The sequence below is a fragment of the Athene noctua genome, chromosome 10 (assembly GCF_965140245.1).
Source record: "Athene noctua chromosome 10, bAthNoc1.hap1.1, whole genome shotgun sequence".
NCBI lineage: Eukaryota > Metazoa > Chordata > Aves > Strigiformes > Strigidae > Athene > Athene noctua.
Genome location: NC_134046.1, coordinates 5,926,847 through 5,951,635, shown reverse-complemented (window position 1 = coordinate 5,951,635; position 24,789 = coordinate 5,926,847). Strand labels below are relative to the sequence as shown.

Below are 24,789 nucleotides of genomic sequence, written 5' to 3'. Positions count from 1 at the left end.
GACTGCCCAGAGGCTCTTGACACTCCAGGTCCTGTTTGAGACTTACTGGCACTTTGGCAAGCCACTACACACTCATTTGCTGTAAAACCCAATTTTCATTTTGGTCCAGAGGAACCAAGAACCACCTATGATTCTCTGCACGGGAGATCCTTTCCAGGTCGGCCTTTTTGGGACCTTTGAATAAGAGGAAGGATGATCGAGGCACTCACCAGATATGCACAACCAGCCTCTACTGCAGACACACCGGGCTGGACTTGGGAAAATGCCATGAATTTCTTTATGTTCGGTTTGGGGGATTATGGTTTCAGCTCCTCTGTATGTGCTGGATGCTGGGACTGACTCTCGTTATGGTGATACATAGCATACACTCACTCCTACTATAGCAATGAATAAAAAGATAAGTCCCATGGCTCTGAATCCAAGTCTAATGGCTGTTTTGTGCACTTGGGGATTAGAGAGACAGCAAGGTATATCTGGCTGCTGAACATTACTTGGTGTTTACCTTTGCTGGAGGAGGACTCAGAACAAGGGCTATGAACACTAGCAGGGTGAGGGAACAGCGGATGAACAAAGTGAGGAGAGAAGACACAGCTTCACTGAAAACCTTGTAAACCACTGGCTACAGTAAAAGCCAATGCAGGAATTAAAAGCTGTCAGTTCAGAGAGCTATAAAAACACCACCCCTTCTTTATCCAGCTTCCCTGCCTGAGCTTGAAACAGCGAGATTTTCTTTTTTTCCAGGAGGTGTTTCAGAGTGCTTCGTTGTGGCTCACAGACTATCACACTCTGGAGAGAACGTAATTCTGGGACAAAGCTTTTCATCTGCTCTGTAGGGAACTCCTAAGGGGATAGCATCTTTCTGCATCATTCCAACGCTCCCGAAGGTTTTCCTACCCTGTAGCCAGAGTTTAACTGCTACCTTGGTGGGTTATGATGCAAACCTCTACCCCTCTCTGCAGAGTGACCTGCTGCAATAACCACTTGAGTGGACGCAGCTGCTGAGAAACTTTCATGGGCTATGACACGTGGAAGTACCGAGGTGGGAGTGTGCGCACACATACTTGCAAAGTGTGTGCAAGTTCTATTTTATGCGAAAAAGTAACAAAACACTTACTTTGAGGGAGGAGGAGACAGGCAAAATGTCTCTTAGACAGCAAGGTTTCCTCAGCATCCAGGCTTCCGTGCCCCAGACTGGAGGCCTTTACTGAAGGTGCAGTAACAGCGAGACAGCTGGGCAGCGTGTTTCTCTTTCCTGGAAGATTTATGCAAAATTGCACTCACAGTCCCTGTGGCCCTAGGCTCTCGGCAGAAAGCTCAACATGCAAAATTCTGCTGTGACTCACCCACTGAAAGTCGGTGGACTGGATTCAAGAGCTCCCCTGTGATCTGGGAGAGAACCTTAGAGATTAGACTAAAGCCAGATTTTCAAAATCTTCCAAGTCCAGCAGGCCATAGAGTTAAGGCCAGATATGAAGCAAGAAGTCATGGAGAGAAGCTATAGCTGTGCTAATTAAAGTATGAGAATGAAACTGCCTTCCGTAGCTGATATTTGGAAATGGAAGCTAAAGATCTGAGGCTGAAGCTCTCCCTGCCACCCATTTTTCCTCTGTCAGTCATTTGAAAGCTCATGTAACTGCAGAGATGACTCAGGCTTTTCAGAACAGAACTTCAAACTTAGCTCCAGAGTCTGCAGAGCCACCCAGGTGGCTACTCACACCTGGACAATGTAGCTGCACAAATCCCAACCTAACCCCAAGACCACAGAGGTCAGGTTTTGACTAGCTGGTCTTGATGCTGCCTTCACTTCTAGAGGCTATCAGATATTGATATGATGTTCACACTTGCTGAGGCAGAGGAACCTGCAGATTTGATCAATTTAGCTGCCTGCTCAAGTCCTTAACACTTGCGTGGGCTCCGTGATGAGAAATCGATGATGAACTCCCATTGCTTCCAATAGGAACGAGCTAGGAACAAAATAAAGCACAACAGTAGTTCTCTTAAGCAAGCTTTTAGCCAGGTCCCCAAGGACACGGCCAGACACGCTGTCTACACCAGATCAGCTTCAAAGCCGTTAGCTGAGAGTGCTCAGGGCAGCCACAAATAGTTTGAGCTAATAAAAGAGCATCTTCCACAGCCGAGCTGCAAACTTCTGCCTACTCCCAACTGTAAGAGGATGCTGGGGCTCTTCCAAGTGCGCCCTTCTGCTTTTGAGCATCAGGTGGGACTTTCAAGGACTGATGCAGATCAGGACTTGCACATCCCATTCGCTTTGTTCAGAAATTCTTGCAGAAAGCATCACAGTGCCTCTTGGAAAGCCATGCTCTTCTGTGCAAGAAGCCCAGTGCAGACTGGCATCCAGTTCCAGCTCTGCTACATGCACTGAGCAAGGCGCTTGGTTTTCCTGTGCCTCTGATTCCTTCCCTACCATTTGAATATTTTTGCTGCTCAGGAATTGCTTCTTACTTTGGACTTTCACTTTTGCTTAGCACAAGGGGCTTTTGATTGAAGCCAGGGACTGGGATGTTAGCTCACAACACGTTAGAATAAAAAGGGTTTTCATACAATGAGATGACAGAGTGAGTTGACCTGATAAAAGGCTCTTAAATCATTAATTCAAGTCATACAAGATTAAGAAACGTATCAGCAGTAACAGCAACTGTGTTAGGCCCTTAGCAATTTCAAATAACTCTTTAATTGGCTTCCCAATATTGTTCCTTTCAGCTTGTTGTTAGAGAGGGATATTAGGAAATTTATGCTTTTCAGGGCTGTGCCATGTTTTCTTTACTTTGGTAATGGAAAAGCCTTCTAAGGACTCTCACATTCAACCCATCTTTCTACCTCAGAAAAGGAGCATCAGCTGATTTTTTAAACTTTTGCAGATGTTCTACCTTGCCAAAAAACAAGGGGTTGGGGGAAGAGACTGAGCAACACCAGGGACACATTGTCAATAGGAAGCTGTGATACCCACATGGACGAGGCTACCAGATTAAGTCCTAGTTTTGATCCAGCATGCTTGGTCAAAGTCCGCTTCCTTGGAAGACACAAGCCCAGAAGGGATGGTCTCCAAGAGAATTTTGCCCTCCTCATCTATGGACTCCCATACCCCACCTTTGGGAGATTCGATGTGCACCCCATGGAGGCAGTCATCCTCGCAGCACGGGGCCACCAGTTCCTCAGTGGGAGGTGTACAGGAGGGACAGCTCATTCGATACTGTCCATTCTTGCAATCCACCATCAGAGCAAGGGACTTGGCTAATATGAGTTTTAACTTGTAGGAAGACCATTTGTGAATGTTTAGCCTCCAGGCCAGGCCATGTCCTCGCTGAGTTTCAAACCCCATGGAGCAGCACCTTACCAGCTGAGCTTCATTTCAAAACCCCCCTCATCCATTTGCGTTTCTTCTTTCCGCTCCATCCCGTACCTCACGAAGACACAGACCTTCCCTCTCAAAACAACTGTCTGCTGGCCATGTGTCTTTCCTTTGCACCTAAATCTGTTACAGAACATCCTCTTAGCTTCTGGAAACACTAAGAGCCTTTTTATGCCAAGGAGTTAAGTCTTGTTACTCAGCTGGCATTAATTTCCCTCTTTTAACACTAAAGGTTTTGATCCCTTTCTGTTTAAAAAGAATGATGTACCAAAGCTAAATAATTCCATTCCAGAAAAGGAAGATGAGAAAACAAAAAGTGTTGCAATGTTTGGCTGGCTTGCTCATCTTAACTGCCTTGGTAGATGCTTGTTAAATTCTCACAGAGGATATTCTGTTCCTGGGGTGCGTGGATGCTTTTTGTGACCCAAAGAGATGTCTCAGTGGGCTAAATTTTGGCTCTGAGTCAGGACCTTATAGGTAGGAATTGAAACAAAGATTAGGATGATGAGCATTTAATACTGAGGCTCTGGCTCTAACCAAGCCCGTGGTTGGGTAGCCAATAGCACTCAGCTCCAATACAAACACTTTAGTGGCCACACTCTTTCCCCACCATCCATAGTTTGTGCCTCCTCTTAGCTTATCTGGTTTCTCCTTTTCACAGTTTCATGAAACAACAGAGTCACCTGGTTGTCATGTTTAACTAAGTCATCCCTTTGGTCACACACGAGAACAGCACGGCCAAAGATGCATTGCAAATACTGGACTTGAAATTTCTTCCCATCGTGATCACTCCATTAAGAGATCAGCTGGAGGAGGAAATAAAAATAAATATATGCTCCTTTCAGAAGGATTAATTGTGGGTTGGAAACCACACAGACTAAAGTCAATGTTTACTGAAGGCTGCAACAGATTTTGCAGTCGCTGCCAATTGTGAAATCCATCACTGGTGTCACTGCTCGGGGCTGAAGCACACTGGGGTAACTGGGAGAGCCCTGGGGAGCTGACCAGCCCTGCCACGCATGCTGCTGCCCTGAAGAGATGGGGCCGCACATTTTTGCGGTGGTGTCCCCATCACACCCCTGCAGTGGTGAGGGAGATGATGGAGAAATCTGTGAGAGCCTGAGCTGCCTTCCCTGGGCATTAAGCTGCGCTGGGGGCTGCACCCATCCACTAACTGGTGTTGGGGCCTGGGGACGCACCCAGAGCCAGCCAGCACACCCTCCCAAAGCATGTATGTAGTGGACACGAAGCCCTGAGCATCAATATTTCACTCTACATACAGTTTCTACAGAGGAGTGAGTTCAGCCAGGTTTGCAGAAGTATTTATTCCATTTAAAAAGGACCAGCACAGGGTATCCAGGCACTTGGTGTTATCTCTGTGTGTGGTTCACTCCTGCTTTCCTTAGAAAGTGCCGAGCCATTTCTTCTTTAAAAGCACTGATCATTTTGTGGTTGTCACATTTTTGATCTCCTGCAGCAGGTCAGACATTAGAGTGAGACTGACTAACAAGATCATGAAATCTTCAAAATCAATTTTGTTCTCTGACTCCTCATCCAGGGCAGAAATTATTTCCTGGTATTTTGGTTTGTTTTCTTGGCCCTATGGAGAATTTTAAATGAAAAAAAAAAAAAAAAAAAGATTAAGCATGAAATTCCTTTTTTATTGCATCATATAAAAAAATATAAAGAAACATCTGTTTCTTTAAGAAACATCTAAAACATCTTAAAGAAACATCTAAAAATTCACGTATATTTCTATATTCCCATTCAGGTTTTTATGTCCACATTCATATTAGGTTTTCTAAAGGTATCCCAAGAAACTCAAACAGAAATGTTATTGCAATCATATTATTACTATCAGACAGGAGAACAACCAGTCCCCAAAGTTTCCACCTGAATCCAGAACACATCTTTTAAAAGAAGACACCTAATCATAACTGAAAATCTGACAGTGATGATAACTAGTAGCTGGTAACTGCTGGAAAATAATGCAGTCCTGTGTCTTGATAAAACCGAGAGAGCAACAAACCAACCAATCCACCCTTTTAACTTTAATATTCAAGACAGATCTTCACATACATATTGTGAAGGTCCCAGAAACTGTTGATTTTACAGACATAACTTCAGTAGCTACCATTCTCTGTACTCTTGGAATGGAAAGGATTATTAAAATTATGTATCATGTCTGTTATTCATATATCTTTATGAAAAAAAAAAAAAAAAAGACAGACTTCCAGGATATTTTTTTAGCTTATCAATCTTCGAAACATCTCATGATTCCAAATTTGATTGGCTATTGATATTTTCAAGTCCTTTTCCATAAGGTGCCTAGTTTCTAATTTGGTATAAATTCCCCCTCCCCAACCAGTCATGTGATTTTGTTATTCTTGGAAGCAGAGGTCTCATTAAAATGTCTTTACTCCTAAACATCTCTCTCATTTATTTAGTTGAACTCTGTTTACCAGTCCTACATAGCTTTTAGTACCACTTGATAAAACTCTTTTGTGGGGGTTTTGTTGGTTTGTTTGTTTTTAGGGAGGGGAAAAAAAAAACCCCAACCCTGTAAGAGGTTTATAGCCACAAGTGCCAATATATACTCACCATACCCAGCTGCCACTGACAGCCTGAGTGGGCGACCAGTGGAGAGGTGCTTTCTGACCCCTTTCTCCCAGTGGCCCCCCCAGTCTCTGCAGCACAGGGCTGGCTCTCCTGGCACTGGGTCGGTGCTGTGGCAAACTACCAAACGCCTCGTTAAATGCAGTGGGTTTCTCCTCTCCATAAATACAGTCTCTTGTCATTGTCTGAGGGGTTTTGTTTGTTTATTTGGTTCCCCCTCCTCCCTATTTTCTTTTAAAAAGTGCAAGCAGGCACATCAGCCATGGTGTATTGCTGTCGCTGCTCCTCCAGTCCTGCGTTACACACAGGCTCAACATAAAGCAACTAATTCACTGAAGATGTTTGTACCAAATCACTGAAGTCTCACTTGGGATTACCCCATGGACTGATGCCTGCCCAGATGCAGGACAGAGCCCAAAGTGTCACTCGTGCGCCCAAAGCGCCCCACCAGTGCCAGCCCAGTGCCACCCACTCACCCAAGCCCCCTCACCTGTATGAAACCCCAAAACTGGGTTTGCAGCAAGCTTTTGGTTTCAGCTTTGCTAAGCTTGCCCTCAGGATCAGCAGAGTTGTTATACACCAAAGCTGCTGTAGCAAAAGCTTTTTCAAGTTCTGAGCCTTTTCCTAGAGCTGAGGGGGGGGGGGGGGGGAAAGTTATCAGTCTATCAGAAAAAAAAAGTGGCATTTGAGATATAATTGAAAGGAGTCCGTCAGAACCACCCTGAGTGGGTGGAAATCTGTGTAGTTTCATTAAAGTTAATGAGACTGAAACTGTTTATACCCACAGAGGACCTGGCCCAGATTTTATTTGGAGTGGGCCAGCAACGTGCCTCACCTCCCATGGAAACACCCCCAAAGGAAGCTTCTGATCAGAGCTGTGGCAGTAATACAGGGTGATGTGTGAGGACCATCTGGTCTATCCCCACCCTGGGCATCCAGCCAGGACCTGCTACACCATGAGGCCAGGCCATGCTGGCCACCTCCTGGGTGCATTTGGACTCCCAGGATCCCATATCAGGGAAAACAGGGCCCATTTGGGAAGCCTGACAGAACAGAAATGCTTGTGTCTGAGCATCAGCATTGCACTTCAGCATTACTCTCTACTGGCTGGATTCATTCCCCCCACTCCTAAGCCACATCCCTAAGACTGTGCACTCAGTTGGCATCAGGTACCACAGATGATTTTGGGTTGTGATTTTTAACAGAAAAGCAAGCAGAAGAGAAGACATGGATCAACACAGGAGCACGTTGTACCTGTTGACCTATGGGACCCTCTCATCTTACACCAGCCAAGAGTCTGCATGCTCTCCACAGCTCTGCTAAATCACCAGGGTTTGCTGCACTTGGGCTATAGCCTTGGAAGACCAGAACCCCCAAGGGGCAAGAAATGGGTCTCCTTACCTTTTATTGATGCCAGCTGCTTGGCTATAGGTATGCTGGTAGTGAGAGAGAAGAGAGGCACAGTTATCACCTGGTGAATTGTGTGGGTATATATAGTTTCTCCACAAGAAAGTTTGCTCATTTCTGTTTCATTTAATCCCCCAGGAACTCAGGGCTTCCCAAGGGAGACTAACTTTCCTTCAGTGGGAAGGAAAATGACCTTTACAAGCAGCACACAACATCACACAGATCCGAATTCTTCACCGAAGCAAGTAGCCTGGAATTGTTATTAAAGGTGCTTGTTAAATAGTTTTAAGAAAGGGGCATTGCAACATCCTTCAGGTAATTTCTTCAGAACATGAAAAGAGCTCCAGAGGTTTCTCAGTTTTGAGCCCATCCCGAGGGAAGTGCAGAGGGGTCTGTCAACCCCCACTCACCAGTGCTCCCAGTTTGGAGCAGACACAGAGCTTTTATTTCCAGCAGGACTCACATCTGTGAGAAGCACCTCCCTATTTTCTATTAAAACTTAAAGCCTGCTTACTTTTGCTAAAGTGCTGCAAACTAATTACAGAGCAGCCAACACACAGCAGAAGAGTTTGCTTGTGATAGAGACAAATACATCCAGATAATGAATTTCAAGACAAATGGCAGATCACCAGAGATGCAAAGAACAAAGTGATGACTTACGGCTTGGGCATGCCTCCTGTAGCCAAAGGGCTTTTTTTGGTGGAAGCAGGAGCTGGTTGACTGATCGAGTATTGCTTCGTGCCGGGCACGCTTGCTCTGCAGCCACACATCTTGAGGCTGGGGTGTTTGTGATTTCTAAGCAACTCGAGTAATAGCAAACAGGTGAATTCAGGCTCTGCCCTCTGAAAGCAGCCTGCTCGCAGCCATGCCCTATCAATAATGTAAATGCTACCTGGTGATCGCGGAGCCAGCTAAATACACCCGTCTGAAGCAGCCCTTGTGAGGCAGCGCTGCCGGGTTGGCAAGTAGCGTGGCTTTTATTTTATGTGAAAATTTGACAGAAACAAACTAAACTAGTGGAGCCTGAATCCTCTTAGATTTGTAGGGACGTAACTTTGCATCAGGAATAACTAAGACACCGAATCCGTTCAGCTATACACATAATCATTTTAATGGGAAACCTTTCTAGCGTGGACTAACGTAACTTGCCCCAAGCTATAAAGTGAGTTGTTCTATAGACAGAGTCAGAAACCAAGTGTTTCCTAAATCCTGACCCAGCATTTATCCTAGGTGAGCAAGCTGCTGCTCTAATATTTATTCCCCCGGTGCAGTGCAAAGAGATCTGTTCTTCCTCCAAACTGCTTGCAAAGCAGCATCCAGCACGGAGCCTCCGCTTCGGATCCTACCCGAACGGATACTGCCTGCTTCAGAAGCAGCACGGAGCCATATGGCAGAGCAGTCGCACGTTAGAGGCACTGGAAGGGCTCCGATGAACTTTGTTATTTATTGGCATGGATATCGCTATTAGAAAACACACAGCTTGTCATGCTGCCTATCTCTGTGCACGGTCTCCTTTCTGCGGATCGTTTGCCTAGAGGTGTCTAGACAGGATAACTTCAGTTTAAAAGACCGAGTGGCCATTTCAATCCCAGGGTGGTCTGTTAATAGGTAGTGACTTCAACTACCTCGTGCAGCTCATCATTCCTGGTGAAAGGATACAATACTGATGTTAAAACTACCCAGGATGAGACTTTATGTAACAGGACACGCAAAGGAGACTGCAACAGATGGCCTAGAGAATTAAAATGTTTTCCTCATTTAGTAGAAGCTAAATTACTGAAGGCTAATGAATAAGGATGTTCACCACCTTACTGTTCCTGGATTTTAATTATCTTAAAAAGCATGGGAAAAGAGAACCTTTAATTTTCCATCTAAGAGTGTCATTACTCAAACAATTCAGAGCCTTTTTCTGAGAGGTTTAAGCTGTCTTAGATCTCTACTGCGTTCTTTAGGACTGGCTCATGAATAAAACAGAGCCTGTAATTGCAATGACGCAGCCAAAACACATATAATCAATGCTCATTATCCCATCAATTAACACACTAAAATTAAACAAGAATTCAGGCTTAGTAATCTGCCATCAGCTAAAAAAAAAAAAAAAAGAGTCTTGATATCATGTTGAAGTGATAATTCCCTTTCACATCTGTTGAACCATACAACCAGGCATGAAAAGCCTTACATCCCGGTTAATCCGCAAAATGGTGATGTTTGGTCTTAGTGTCCAAGGTAAAAATGAGAGTGAGAAACAGACTCTGTTGCATGTTTATCAGCTACAGGCAGTGCTGTGAGCTGGCTGGCAAACCCAGCCCTCTGTGTTTTGGGCTCTTTCCACCGTAGATCAGATTTCAGCTCGCAGTTTTTTTAATCTAACTGACTTTTGAGAGCCTGAGCTCTAGAACAGGTGATTTACTTTGCTGGGGTAGTAACAAGTTCGAGCAAGTCTGTAGTACATTATCCCTCTAGTAAATACATACTAGTTAGCATGTGCAGGAGCGTTAGTGCCTAACAGATAAAGGGTAGCATGAGGATAACCCTTGCCTTTGCAGGTGATCAGCTTTCAAGGCAGCAAGATTTTGGCTGTACGTGTTGCTTGAGTATTCTGGTCAGCAAGGTGTGCAGGGAGCCAGGCCATCTGCTCTGTATCTATTTTGATACACACTATTTATGTTTGAAATATCCAGGTGCTTTTATTGGTCAATTTTTAGCATGTTTCACACGTTAACAATATTGCCTGCATAAAATACACAAGCCAACACTTAAAACTGCAAAATCTTTACAGGCAGTTCACTTAAAATAATTGCTGCTGCAAAAAGCCAGAGTCTCCGCTTCACTTTGGGTATTTTCCCAGAGTTTTCCCATCCTTTTTAAAGTACTTTCTGCAATTCAAGAAGACCTATGTTGTGAAACGTTTGTGTGTGATGGAGCCGTGGCTCCCCTGGAGATGACCCTGTGACACTCAGCAGGGGCAGGTGTGGGCATGCCCGCACTGGGCAGGGACAAGGGAACACCTAAAACCAAAGGTGCCTTCACACCATTAGACACTCAGGTTTCATTTCTTCAGCGAACACTTCAGCAGCTGCAGACATGCTGCTAACCCAGGGATGCAATTGTTTGATTTCTTTGCATATGGTCATTTTGATCTTACATGACAGATGTGGTTTTTTCCAAAGAGCCAAGACCAAGAAGCCCCCCACTCCATCTTAACCCAAAGCAAGACTGGCTGCCATAGCCTAATATTCTATTTCTTCTTGCTCTATCCCTTTGAAATCAATTACTTACTGTGTGAAAAGCTAACAGAAGCAGCAGGTCTAACGTGCTCGCTGCAGTTGGTCTCTCAACACCAGTCACAACCTGTGGTGTGCCATGGGCAAGTGGGCCCAGCCCCACTGGAGAAGGACCTTCTCCTCCTCTTCTGCACGGTGGCATGCAAAGAGGAGACACAATCCAGCACAGGTTAATGGCGATTTAACCAGCTCAAGGGATTGGTAGCCCCGCTGCTGCAACAAGCAGTCTACTTCGCCTAAATGTCAGGTAATGGCCACTGTACCCCTCTGGTCACAGAGCCTAACTGGCTCCTGCTCACCAGTAGCTGGTTTACCCTTGCTAACATATGGCTAAACATCCTGAAACCTGAACCTCTGCATTTATTCCAAGAGGTAGGGAATGGAGAGGATAAATAAAATCACAGAGCGAGTGTTTCATTTGTTTCTCCATCACTGTGCTTTTTTGGGTGCATATTGCTGCTGCTTCAATCTGTGCCGGGATGGCCTAAGTGATGCTCTGTGTGTCCCAGGAACATTTGCCTCTTGGCCATCACCGTTTTTTGAAAACATCTCTTTATAGTCAATTTGATTTTACTCAAGTGTGAAATTTGCACCATTATTTATCAGCATCAGGTGGGCTGCGCACAGTTTGATGACCGGTGCCTGATAATTAAGCTGTGACTAGCACTTGGCCTGGGGGATGCAAAACTGCCCCACAGGGCATGCTTAGTGGGTTGGGGTGAGGGGGGACCCTGGCTGGGAGTCAGCCCATCTACCCTACTACTGCACACATGGGGGATAACTCAGCTCAGCCTGGAATTTAGCTCTGGGGTCACGCATGATTAAAATATTTATGAATTCCATTGCTGAGATGGAGCAGGTAAAATGTCATTTAAGAGAAGCTATTGGAACTGGTCTGTCTGCAGGGAAACATCATTTGTCGTCTCATGTCTAGGTATTTTTCAGATGAGGTACAGCACTTTGGCCAAAATGTGCCTCATCTGGGGCCTGTCAGGGAGCAGAGTGGCTGCAGGTATCCCCTGCATGCAGGCCCCCATCTCCCCCCATTTCTGTGACAATCTAATGGATGAGGAATGAGGCCAACGCTTTTGGTACGGTATTCATTTTCAGAGGGAAGCCTGAAAATACTATTACCAAATAATTTTTCCTCTGAGAAATGTTGTATTATAGGACATTTAGACTTTAAAAATGCAGCTATATTCATAAAAACCTAAAATCTTATTAAGGACACAACGATAAAGATGTAAGAAAAGAAACTGGTAGCTAAATGCAACAAATGGGATGCCTCCCCACTGAACTATTAAAATTTCATATCGAAATGCTAAGATCTTCATACTAAGGATGTATGGCATTGACAAATGATGGGATAATCAGCACCAGCTATTAATACTAAAATACAGATTATTGCTGCTCTTAGAAAATTCCAGGAGGAAAAGCTCTTAGGTTTAGTAGAAGGAGGGAAGAAAAAGAAATCCTGAAAAAGAATAGTTAAGGCAGGGGGAGCATAAGCTAAGTAGCCCATCCATTCACATATATAAAGATTTTGACCCAAACCTGGTTAAAACTAGTAGACAGAGGACTAAATGCTTATGACGTGATATGACATAATAGGAGAACAACTTTTTCAGAAAAGGATGAAACAATACGTGGCAGTTTTTAATCAGTAGTTCTTTATCTGTCTGTAATATTAACTGTGAAACTCTGGAGATACTGCCAAGATCAGACTATAGACAGGTGCAATGCATGTTGCATGAGGCTGCCTTTTTCATCAGTACATCAGAGTTTCAGCCAAGATTAATTCAGGGCTAGAGCCTGAATTGCTCATTCAAATGGAGAGCATATACAAATTGGAAATAATTAACCTAATCAGGTCATATTGCAATATGAATTCATGCGACAGGAGCACAAACTTTCTCCAAGTCCTGGCCATCCTCAGGGCTCTGTTACAGGCATCTCGACAGCCACGGTGAAGGAGATTTGCTCAGTCATTGGGAAAGTATTGCACAATAAAAAATACCCTGTCAGGTGAGGTCACAGCCCTGTGGGCTGGATTTGCACCTGAACTCATCCTTGTCTCCTTAATGCACTGGACAGGGAGCAAAGCAGGCTGCAGAGCCACTGGGTACCCAGAGCCGTGCTCCCTGCTCTCACCAGCACCTCCCCACGGAGGGTATGTTGCTGCAGCTTTGCAAAGTGCATCTCCCTCCCCAGTCAAGAGCAATGGGGAAACCCTAAAGAAGCACGTGAGCATGGCTCTTCCTTGGCCTCTGAGGCACCTGGAGAGAAAACCCTGTGCTCCCACCATCCTCATCACACTCGCCGAGGTACCTGGCTCTCCTTCACAGCTCTACACCTGATAATGCAAATATGTTTCTGTCTTGGGTAGCTGAGAAATGGGCTATAAAGAGAAAACACATGGGAAAACCGGAGGGACAGCACAGAAGATCAAGGAACCAGGCTGACCTAGTTATTTAACTGGCAGAGATACTCACTAATGATGAAGTAGGAAAGCGATCAGTCTGCCAGCAGCAGTTTCACAGAGGATGCTTGAGTTTACTTAAGTATTTGTCTTAAACCTAGGGAACATCAAATACTGTCTTTTCCATCTTGCTGCTCAATACTTCGCTATACAGTCGCTACTCCCAGATCAAATAAACTTCCAATTTCTCAACAATTGCCAGAGGATACGACTCGAATCCAGAGGAACACTGAGGAAAGAGTCAGATACATCTTCTTCTATAACGCAGACAAGTGCATGCATCATTTTTGTTTTCACTTTTGCTGCTGCCATACTATATTATTCTGAGAAGCTATAGATGAAGAGATTTTTCATCCCTCCTAATTCACAGTGAAGACTATAGTCCCCAAAGGATAACAACCAGCTCAACAGCTCTGCATGGCGGCAAGCAGCTAACGTACCCGTGAAGATCTGGCCAACTGGGTAAAGCAAAGGGCAAATCTTCCATGAAAACGTGTGCCTGCTTTTGTCAACTCTTCCACCAGCTCTGCCCTTCATGAGAATATCTTAGATTTGGAGTTATGCAAATAATACCCAAAATAAGTCATCATCTTAATTCTGTTCCCAATCTTGTATTAGAAACTGCCCTTTCTCCAGGGGTGTCAACTCCTGAGGGTTTGAAAGCTGCAGTTCCTGCTCTCACATGGCTACACAAGAATTTCAGCTTGTTTGAAATGCAGGAATAAACCTCAGCAGAACAAGTTTCTAACCCTTAGCATTGAATAGAAAAGCTTGGAAATGGGACCCTGCTGATCCGGGTGGAAAAGTTCATGAACAGAAAGCTAGCTGACACAAAACACTCTATTGTCAACTCTATAGTTGACACTCTATTTCTAGTGGAGAGGCTTAGATGAACCAACCTGGGTTATACCTGATCAACTAATACAAAGTGGATTTAAAAACAAAAAAAAAACAAAAAAAAAAAAAAAAAAGGGAGAAGTAGGACTCTGTGAGAGGGGGCATGAAGAGCATACATCCATCCCCATCCCTTGTCACACAGAGATTTCACTTTCTCCTGGCTTGCCTATATCTTTTTCCAAACTTAAAAAAACCCAAACCAACCCACAAACAACCAAAAACAAGGAAGAAAAGAACTGAGAGCCAAAATAAAATTTTTCATTGACCCAGAAGATTGTGTTTTTCTCTCATGTGGAATACCAGGACATTTAGATATTCTGTTTTGTCCTCTCCACAGCCCAAACTTGGCTTTTCAGCAATTCACAGAACTGGGCTAGTTAGCACAGTACTGGGCTAGTCCTACTGACAGGTGGAAAGAGAGGTAAAGAGGCAGGCATGTATTAAATTACACAGTTTTAATTTTTTTTTTTTTTTTAAACTGGTGATACTGACCTTTAATGACAAACGCCCCTAGAAGTGCCGAACTCCACAGTACATTAAAAACATCCTCAAAAAAGTGTTGGAAAACAGTAAAAATATGACCAGTAAGGTCAAGCACAAGAATATTTATCTTTAATAGTTATCTTAGTTATTCTGCAGTGACATTTTAATATTAACATACTCTGAAAACATGCATTGTATGCAATAACTTTATTAGGGTCAAATAGATATCACAATATAGATTCATCCACCGAGTAGCCATAAATTGGTTACAACAATCATAGAAGAGACTAAGCTGTTTTAAGCTAAGATGCTTTCAACATTACAGCTCATACAATAAGATTATATACTGATACACTTTGATTTAGAAATGCAGATGATCAGTTTTGATTAGTATATTGTGCTTCGGGCTTTTGTTTGTGTCAATGCATCCCATATGCTGTAGTGAGGAAGGGCTGAATTTCCCAGGGAGAAATCTGAACAGGCTACAAGTTTGGCTGTTTTAGGGTGAGTTCCTCTGAGCCTGGGTTATTTGGTCAATCCAGTTACATTCTCCAGTAGCACCAAGCTAGCGCTCAGAGCAGCGACAGAAAAGAGGGGTATCTAACAATCTTGAAACAACACGGATAGAAAGGTTTTCTTATAAGAAGGTATAAAGGAGTATTTATGCTTTGTAAGGTCACAACAATACATGCGGCTTTCATGTTTTGCTATATTAAGCTACAGGGCATTTTCACGTGGTTTTATATACTGATATCTGCACCTCTGTTATCTTAGTTAAATAAATACCTCTGTAAACATATAACACAGTTACTTGGTCCTTATTTTCCACAGCTCACGTTAAAAGATTCACAAAACATCCATAGAAATAGTGATTTATAGAATGAATACTTAGCTGAGTTAAATGGAATAAACATTAGTCAGGTACTATATATACTACTGAATGCCATTTCAAGGAAAAACATTTTAGTTACAAAGCATTCAGAACTTGGGTAAGCCATATATTCAACTCTGCAAAATATATAAAAGATGCATACTTCTTTTAAACATACATTTAACAAAACGTAGTGGCAGAAGTTGAGAAGTTCCATTTACACAGTCCAGACATTTGGTAGTATGAAACTGCTTATCCATGCACTAAGTTACGGATGACTCGGTTAACTGAAATAATAGTAAAATCTTCTGAAACAAAAAGGTATAACCAAAACAAATGTTTTGAAGAGTCACAGACAGGCAGTTTGGAAAATTTAGGTGCAATGTTACATGCATGGATATACAGATTAATCTGTAGAAATAATAGTAAAACACTTTTGTTTTTCACCAAAATGCAGAGGGAAATTCAATTATATTATGCATATTAAATACTACAGACTTGAGGCTACAAAATGCTTCTACCATCTTAACACATACAAAACTACCATAAAGTTATCTCTACAGTACGTACTACAACACTGACTCCAGGTCATCACCTGCGATGAACATATCCCCTGCATCTGGCTATTCAGGGAAAAAAAGGCCAACTCCAGCCCACCGGCCACCTCACATCTGCCTCAGGAAGTAGGCTTAGACCTTCAATCGACATTGAACACCATGTTGTAGTATTAATTTATGTAAAACCCTTAAAAATCTGACGCCACTGAAACTTGAGACCTGTTAAACTCTCTACATGGGAGGGATACAAGAGCTTGTGCTGTGTGAACCCTAAATTTGATTAGTGAAGGAGGTTGGCCCACTCTGGCCATAGCTCTGGGACTGGCCATATTCACCCACCTGGCCATAGGAGCCTGGCTGGTTGTAGCCACCAGCTGGCCCGTAGCTGTCTTGGTTGTAGCCACCTTGGTTGTAGCTGCTGGACTGCTTCTCCATGGTGTCTGGAGGATGCCGCTGGCCCGAGGAATGCCAGCCCGTCTCCTTAAACACAAACCAAATGTTGCCTGCCCAGAGGATAAAGTTCAAGAAGCCAAAGACCTGGTGGGGAGAAGAGGAGCTTGTCACCCGGCAGTCGCGGTCTCACAGCCCAGCCTAATGTTACAGACCCTGCACAGTCCTGGGAGGAGTCAAAGCTGCTCCCAGTCCATCCTTCTCCCAAAATCTCACGGAAAATTTTCTCAGCTTGGGAGCAAATTCCCAAATTCATCTCCCTTAGCCATAGCTCACAAGGTATCTGTTTTCCTTTTTGTTTCCAAAAACAAAGTTGAGTTTTTAGGTCAAAACAATTTTTTTGTTTGTTTGTTTGCAAACATAATCTAGTTTAAAGAGCTGTGGAAAGATAAAACTGAAAGAAAATAATTAAGAAGAGATATTAATGGGTCATCTGGCATAGAGGGTTTGCTTTAGGGTTTTTTTAAACACTCTGAAGACTAATTTTATGTTGTTTTCTTGAGGATTTTTAAAGGAATCTATAAGGCACAAAACCTTTTCTTCCTAAAGGGGCCTACAGACCCCTTTTCAAAAGCATTGCAGCAAACAATTTAAAAGCAGACAGGCCAACCAATGCACTTGGACAGACACTGCTTCCTCCCCATCCCAACCCTGCGTGCTCATCCCGCTGCTGCTCCCCGGCAAATAGCTGTCGTGAGTCACGCTCTGCCTTTCCCCGCAGCAAGACTCTACTTCCAATTAAATCATTTCAGCTAACTGGTTTGCACCAGCCAATTTAGGTCAATACACGGGTAAAAGAGACAAAAATACGTTTGCAAGGTAAGGGTGAAAAGTAGTAATCAAAGTCACTTACAACCGAAGTGTTGAGGCTTGACATAACAGGGCTGCGAACAGGCAAGCATTTGTTGGACTGCTGTTTGCAGGCAGACATCAGTAACAGCACTTCGTCTGGGTCAGTCGCAATCTTTACATCTGACAGTCCTTTAGCCCAAGCAGATGAGCCCACTAGCCACAAGAATGAGAAGACCACTGTCACAATGAAATCCTAAAAGACAAATTAGTTAGAAGCATTATACTGGTGTGTCCATTGGGAAGAAAAAATATTAAATATCACCAGAAAACTAAAAGCGTGCGTCAGAGGAGAGAAAAAACAAGAGCTTGTTATTTTATGGAAGGTTGCGATTGCTGACATCACCTCCAGAGCTAATTTTCAGAAGTGCTTGATGTGCCTAACAGGGCAGAGCCCTTCGGCTGCCATTTGCGTCTCCGACCTCAAGGCCAGCTTCCCACAAGCACGTGGCCAGTACCCAGGATGCTGAGCTGCCTTGGAAATGTGGCCGTTCACAGCACCCGGCTGATGAATTGGGATCATTTTAAAAATATAGATGCTTGGAAAGGAGCTGGGCCCTCCTGAGAGCTGGCTCTAGCCCCCTGTGCTCCTACAGACAGCCGGGGTGGGTTTCTGATAGGAAGTGTTTCCATCTGCGGCAGCATCTCAGGGAGAACCTGAAACTGGCTAATCCTCGGCTACCAGATGAGGAGTTTTCTCACCAGCTACAGGTAAGGCCAAATGTCCCTGCTGCACGAGCCGTGCAGCCACTAATTATCACAAGTGAACAAATAAACAGCAAGACTTGCCAAGCACAGAGACTCCTCAGCATTTCTGTCCCAGTAAAGAATTTGTTCCTAATTCCCATTCACGTGAAAAGAGGGGACAAGGGGTGGCAGTCCTTCCAGGATCCAGCACCTCTGAGCAGCTCTGCTCTGAACCACTCTGCTCACTTTTCCCTCGAAAGACTCTCAGGAGCACGCACAGGCATAAACTTCTCCTTGTCTTAGCCAGAACAAGTGGCCAAGTGACACTGTTGTTGTGTGGGTTTGGGGGGAAAGGAGGGAGGAGGTGTGATTTTTCAAGCTTTCTTGTGTCTTGCTAAAACAGAAGAGCCTTTCTGCTGTCATATTTCATCCCATCTGTCAGCCCACAACAGATGGTAGAGGTGCCAAAGTCTAACATACCACTAACTGCATTGCTGCGTCTTGATATCCCACCTCCCATGGGGGCTGCTTCCCCTTCCCCCTTAGAAAGTAAAGGTGTACATGGAAGGAAGAGAAAACGTTCATTAAGAACACAGCATTTTGGGTTGCTATCCAAAGAAATAAGTGATCCCCAGGAAACACCATTCTTGTCTTCTACAAGCACACCTGGCATTTGGGGAAGGAGCTCTCCATGGCACCGCAGGGACAGAGGACACGAGCCTCTGTCACGATGGAAAAGGCACCAGTCAATAAACCAGCCACACAAGTGAGCCATGAACAAAGGATTTCTCTGCTCACGCAGATGGGATTAAATTAACTGTGCTTGGATGCTTTCCCAAAGGATACATCCTTCTCTTTTAACAGTGCCACAATTTGTTTTCTGCAGGCCTGTGTCTGCCACTGAGCTTTGAGTCCCTCTGACCTCCCTTCATGCTGCCCAAATGGGCTCTCTTGAAGAGTGTGAAGCCCAGGAGCTGACAACTATCTTAACACCCAAAGAGACTCCGGGTAGGCAGAGGCATATAGCCCAGAGTAAAATTTCTTCTGAGGGAGGCTTCCAGCAAAAGAAATTATTGTATCTTATATGTCCTAGCAGTAACTGAATGAGAAATGGCCTCCTAGAGGCAACAAGTTCAACTGCAAACATTTCCTAAGAATTCCAACTAGTAGAAACAGCAGATATTCACTGATCTGTGGACTGTGATAGGATACGCTCTTTATTTGCTGTGAGGCTTGACATGTTATCTACCTGGACGCCAAGCACCTATATAGGCTCCGATTGATGCTATAGATGGGGACACACGGAAGTTTGAGGGAATACATTTTTTATATAACAAGAATTCTCTCTCAGTGACACCATAGCTTTAGACTTTGCAAGCTGGATCAGGCTCTGCAATCAGTGCATTGGCAATAACAATAAGTGTATAACAGCAGGTAAAAATTTGAAGCAAACTGACCAAAACTAACACAATGTAGGAGCTTGAACTTGCTAAGAGGGAATTTTGGAAAGTGAGAAAAGTTCTTCAAGCAGGTGACAGCAGCAGGAGTTCAGACCTGCTATCAAGCTTGCAGATCCTGACCCCATGTTGCTGAGGCATTTGCACAACTCGTGGCACAAATGTCTGCAGTCTGCAAGAGTCCCTTACTCTGACTGTTTTGTAGCTACAAAGTACCGCTAAGAACATCCGATAGCACTGTGCAGTTGAGAAGATGGTCCTAAAGGGACTACTAAGTATTTTATGTTATTTCTCAGGTCGGGTCTTCTCCATCTCACCCCATCCTCCAGCCTCCTGCTGACTTCCTCTTCTCCCCCGTACCAGGGCATCCACACAAGCCTAACCCTGCCCAATCCTGCCCTCTCTGCCACAAATTCCCCTACCTGAGAGCAGATCAGAGCCTTGTGGAAAGGCTCCCTACTCCTGGGATCAGCCCTTTTATACACGAACTCCCCAAAACCTGTCAAGTGTGTCTGGGTGCCAGAAACACACCAAGTCAAAAGGGAAAGATCACACGGTGGGACTCAGAGAAGAAACCACGCAGCCTGTCCACCAGCCAGCCAACAGCTTGTCAAGAAGATAGGACAGAAAGACTAATGAAATAGCAGGATTTTTTCAGCAGGTGCTCTCACCAAGGGTACACATCTTGGAAGATTTGTTCCATCTCCTCTGTGCTGCGCAAGGAGAAAAATATACGATTAGAGCAAACTTGTGTCTCCCTATTTATTTTGAATCTTTGCTAACCTTCAGCTTTGGCTGGAACTTGAACCTCTCTCGTTTTCAAGTGGGTTTGGATTTCTGGCTGAACATTTTCACAGCTCTGTGTGGAACAGAGTTACAAGATAATGACATGCTGAAAATAAAAGTGAATTTCAAGCTAAGCTGTTCTGTGGCTTAATGTCTATCTGGGGAATTTCTCCTTGGTAATTAAAGCCGGAGTGTCTGCATACTAAAACAAAGCTTGCATTTGAATGTTTAATATCCTCATAGCATGGGTGGTTGTTTTTTGGTTTGTTGTTTTTTTTTTTTTCCTTTGGAACAAAGTAATTTTTGTAGTTGCTCTCTTGAAATGGTGTCTACAGATCTCTTCTATGTGTATTGTTGTACGGTTACACTATACTCCTAATTGCAAAGTTTCTTTCTCAGATCTCAACTGAGATACTTTGGTCTGCCTACAGGTGCCTTTGGGAAGGAGGCAAAATAGGAACGTGTAGGAGAAAGCAGAAAACAAGATTTAAAATATGCTGAATATCCAAGGAGGGAGTTTTTAAGAGCCTGAAGTATGTGTAACAAAAAAAAAAAAAAAAATTCTTGCTGTCTTTTTCAAGTTGAAACTTGCTATTACTGAGTTTGCCAAAAATGCCTACTTGGAACAATTTTATATATTTTATGGTTTAGAATAGAACTGTGAATGCCTTTTCTTTTCATGGTAACTGAAACGTTTCTCACTGCTATCAAGCTACTGGCTTTTGCAAAATGCCCATCTTTGGAGGGGCAGTCACTTACAGTCACTTAAGTCTCCTGAGCACAGTTTTGGATCCCCCAGTGTTCAGCGCAATCTCTCACAGCTGAAAGCATCTGCAGAAGCTGCTTGTTTGCTCGGGAAAGGGGACATGTTTCATCTGCTCTGAGGTGGTCGGTGGCTTCAGCAACCCCCAGAACTCTGTAACACGTGTCACTGCGTGCACTCGGTCCCCTGTTCTCCCTCCCAGCCACTGTGGTCCAAGTTTGGCACAACAGTCTGTCATGGTTTAGGCCCAGCCAGCAACTAAGCACCATGCAGCCACTTGCTCACTTCCCCCCACAGTGGGATGGGGAGGACGATCAAAAAAAAAAAAAAAAGTAAAACTCATGGGTTGAGATAAGAAGTTTAATAACTAAAGTAACTATAATAATGATAATAAAAACCACAATAATAATTGTAATGAAAACAGATACAAAAAAATGAAGAAAAAAAAAGAACAAAAACAAGTGATGCACAACACAATTGCTCACCACCTGCTGACTGATGCTCTGACAGTCCCCAGGCAGCGATCCACGCCCCAGCCAACTCTCTCCAGTTTATATACTGGTCATGACATTCTATGGTATGGAATAGCCCTTTGTCTAGCTTGGGTCAGCTGTCCTAGCCACACTCCTTCCCAGTTTATTGTGAACCTGCTCACTGGCAGAGCACGGGAAACTGAAAAATCTTTAATTTAGGATAAGCACTACTTAACAACTAAAACATCAGCGTATATTCAGTGTTGTTCCCACACTAAATCCAAAATACACTGTTCTAGCTTCTAAATGAGAATTAACTCTATCCCAGAAGAAACCAGGACATGGCCCTGGGCTGTTAAGTTTGAAGCCATGCAAAACCTCAGCTCTGGCCGGAGGGTGCCTGGCATCCCTTCGATGCTTGCGCTCCCCTCCCTCCTCCCTCGCTGAACCACAGCTGCTGGCCCCATATCTGGCTTCCACACCAGGCTTTCAGTGCCTCTCTGTAAGCGTTTCCATCCTCAGACGCTCATGCTATGAAACCTTTTCATTTGGCAACACCCTCTCATACACTTGCAGCATACAAGAGAGCAGCTCCTCAGACACGGAAGGCTATAAACCCTCCCAGCCAGAGCCTCTCTAGCCCAGTAACACTGACGACAGGTTCCACAGACAACCATGCAGGAGCAGAGGGAGATTTCTTTACCCAAGAAGGGGCAAATTGCTCTGAGGATTTGCTTTCACCATCACAACTGACCTAAAAATTTAAGAGCCACCCCAACAAAAGCCATAGTCCCGGCCCTAGCCCAGGAAGGTAGCCAACAGCAGGCTGCTGCAGGCAGCAAACACCTTCCTACAGTGGCATTTTAGCTCTTTTTTGGTTTGAACAAGGTCCCAGTCCAGATTTTCTGCTGAATGAAGCTTTGAAAGAATTACACGCTTCTTGCAATGGTGTATGGCCTTGCAAGCCTGCTTCTGGCCGGGACGTGCAGAGCCCTTTGGGAGGCACCAGCGTGTACAGCAAGATCACCTTGGCTTGTGTTTCAAAAAGGAAATGACCACAGCAGGCTGAAACAGCTCTTTGAAATGCAAAGAATTATTCAGGTTATTCATAATTTCATTTTTTAACTGCAAAGGATTCAGTCTTTGTTTTTATATGTGGCTCTTTATTCTTTTCCTATCTATTTTCTAGAAAGCTCAACAAAGGGGAGGAAATAAAACATGTTTAATCAAAGACATGACCAAAGAGCAGATCGGGAGTGCACTTAACTCACTTGGTCCACAACATATGTAAAGAACCAAATGCCTTTCTGCTTAGCGTGATTATTCGCGGGACCCCAGATGTGAAGGTATGATCTCATCTTACACGTAAGCATCTTTATACACTGTAAGAACAAGATTATAAAATTATTATAAAAATGAAATATCTCTTTTCAGGGCTATGTCAGTCACTTGGCTAAATAATTTTATACTTTTATATTAATTGATTGGAATACTGTGATTTATATTTATACATGAATGCATGTGTTTTTTCATGGCCAATCCATAACCTCCCAAAGACAAACCTGAAGGCACAGAGAGTTGTCAGAGTGTGGGTTTTAAATGGAGTACATACGGGATGCAGAAACTATGGAAAAAGTAAGAAGTCTGAGTGTTGGATACTGACACACATTGACCATGACTATTTTTTCATTTATTTTTCTACGCCAGAGATATATGGAAGCATCTACCCCTGATCCTCTAAAACTTCACGTCAGGACTGTTACTCTCTGCTTGCAAGCAGCTGCAAACGTACAGATCTGAAGCAGGGCACTGAGACAGAGGTGCTAGGCAGTCCCAGGGTGCAGCTCATCTCTGCTCTCACTGCAATCAGCAATGCCTCCCCAGGGTGTGTGTGGTGTTACGTGAGTGGAAACCAGCTTAGGTTGGTCTGAGAGAGGCAGATATGCTGAAAATTGGTGAGATTTTGTATGTTGCATTCATTAAAATCTAAGTCACCAGCTCCAATTATTTTCTTTAAAATATTTCAGGCTCTTAAGCACTAATCAGTCATCTGAGAAACCTGCTTGCACTTGTAACCACCAAGGCGAGCCCCCAGCTCCTCGCTGTATGTGTGCATGGGGCAGGAGTCTGCAACGAAATTAAAATCACAGCTGCGGTTTGCAGAGCTCAGAAACACACAGCACATATCTATTAGGTATATAATCCCAGGTAAATTGCTCCTTGTTCCTTTAGGAATTGGGAACCCAAGGTCATCTCTGAGGTTAATCTATTTAGTATGAAACACACCCCCCCCAACAATCTCTCCGTGGAGCCAGTGAGACGAGCAGAGGGCACACATGGCAAGGGCTCAGGGCTGCCAGGCCTGTGGGAAGGGGAGACTCCCACCTCCACCACAGACGAGTAACACAGCCGGGGCCCTGTGTGACCAAAAGGAAGATTTTTATCCTCAAAACCTGACAGGCGACGTTAGCAACAGACATGGCTCACTGCACAGTGAATAAAACATGCCGGTGCCGTTCAAACAGCTGTGGAAGGAGTTAAAGAAGCTTCTCCTACTGGAAATATTTCCTTTCCATGATGTCTCACTTCACACTGAACGTTAAAATATTTTTCCACAGCTAAAGTGATGGTTCGCTGAGTTCTCAGCACATGCAGTCGGGTTTCCCTATATCTGTATAAACAAGGTAAACGTGAAATATCTGCGACCGAAATTTTCTCCGCAAGTTTCACCTGACTTAGCAGTCATTAAATTCTTTATAATCGTATATTCTGCATCCAGTCAGGCTGCTGCAAGTTGGTAATGCATTCGTAGTGCTCTGACTGTCTGTGCAAGGGTTTTTTGAAAAAAAAATATTTTAAAATTTCAAGTGAAAGGTTTTTTTTTCCTCCTCTCTCCACTTCTCCTGTCACACTCATTTTTCAAATCCTGAAAATTTGTCAGGAGGAAAGGCAGCCAGCTCTGAGAGCGTGCCACTTAAAGGCAGATGTCACCCCAGACTGAGCAAGTATCAAGCCAAGAGGAAGTACAAGGCTTAAGATGGGAAGGGTTTTAAATATGAAATTGTGATCAGGCACTGCAGCAGAAGAGAGGACAGATGAAACTATCATCTTCTAACTCTTCGCTAAGAGGTAAAAAACTGGTAGTCTGGAAACGGTGCCCGACACATGGATCCCGCCTGGTGACAAAGGAGCAGCGAGGGCTGCCCTGTCTCCTGCACCGACACGTGCTGGGGCTGCTGGCTGGACTCAGGCCTGCACAAAGCACCTCAAGATTTCTGCAGCACTTTTCTTCGGGATGAACAATCTCAGGGATGACACATACTCACACATCTGATCTGATCTATGTGTGATCTTGCTGGG

At 44.1% G+C, this 24,789-nt stretch overlaps 2 protein-coding genes across 3 annotated transcripts in view; both read right to left on the bottom strand.

Moving 5' to 3' along the window:
* Positions 1-4,674: 4,674 nt before the first annotated feature.
* On the bottom strand, positions 4,675-8,163 carry SNTN (sentan, cilia apical structure protein). The gene is made up of 4 exons (XM_074914569.1): positions 8,054-8,163; positions 7,388-7,422; positions 6,477-6,616; positions 4,675-4,970 (listed from the first exon to the last, which is right to left on the bottom strand). The coding sequence occupies exons 1-4, from the start codon at positions 8,161-8,163 to the stop codon at positions 4,812-4,814; spliced, it is 444 nt and encodes a 147-aa protein (XP_074770670.1). The 3' UTR covers positions 4,675-4,811.
* Positions 8,164-14,643: 6,480 nt separating this feature from the next.
* Positions 14,644-24,789, bottom strand: part of SYNPR (synaptoporin) — a 110,832-nt gene continuing 100,686 nt past the window's right edge. For both annotated transcript variants that reach the window (XM_074913881.1, XM_074913882.1), the window contains 2 exons: positions 17,268-17,459; positions 14,644-16,501 (listed from right to left, as the gene is read on the bottom strand). In XM_074913881.1, the coding sequence (XP_074769982.1) occupies positions 16,235-16,501; positions 17,268-17,459 (459 nt within the window). In that variant the 3' untranslated portion in view covers positions 14,644-16,234. The remainder of the gene's footprint in view (positions 16,502-17,267; positions 17,460-24,789) is intronic.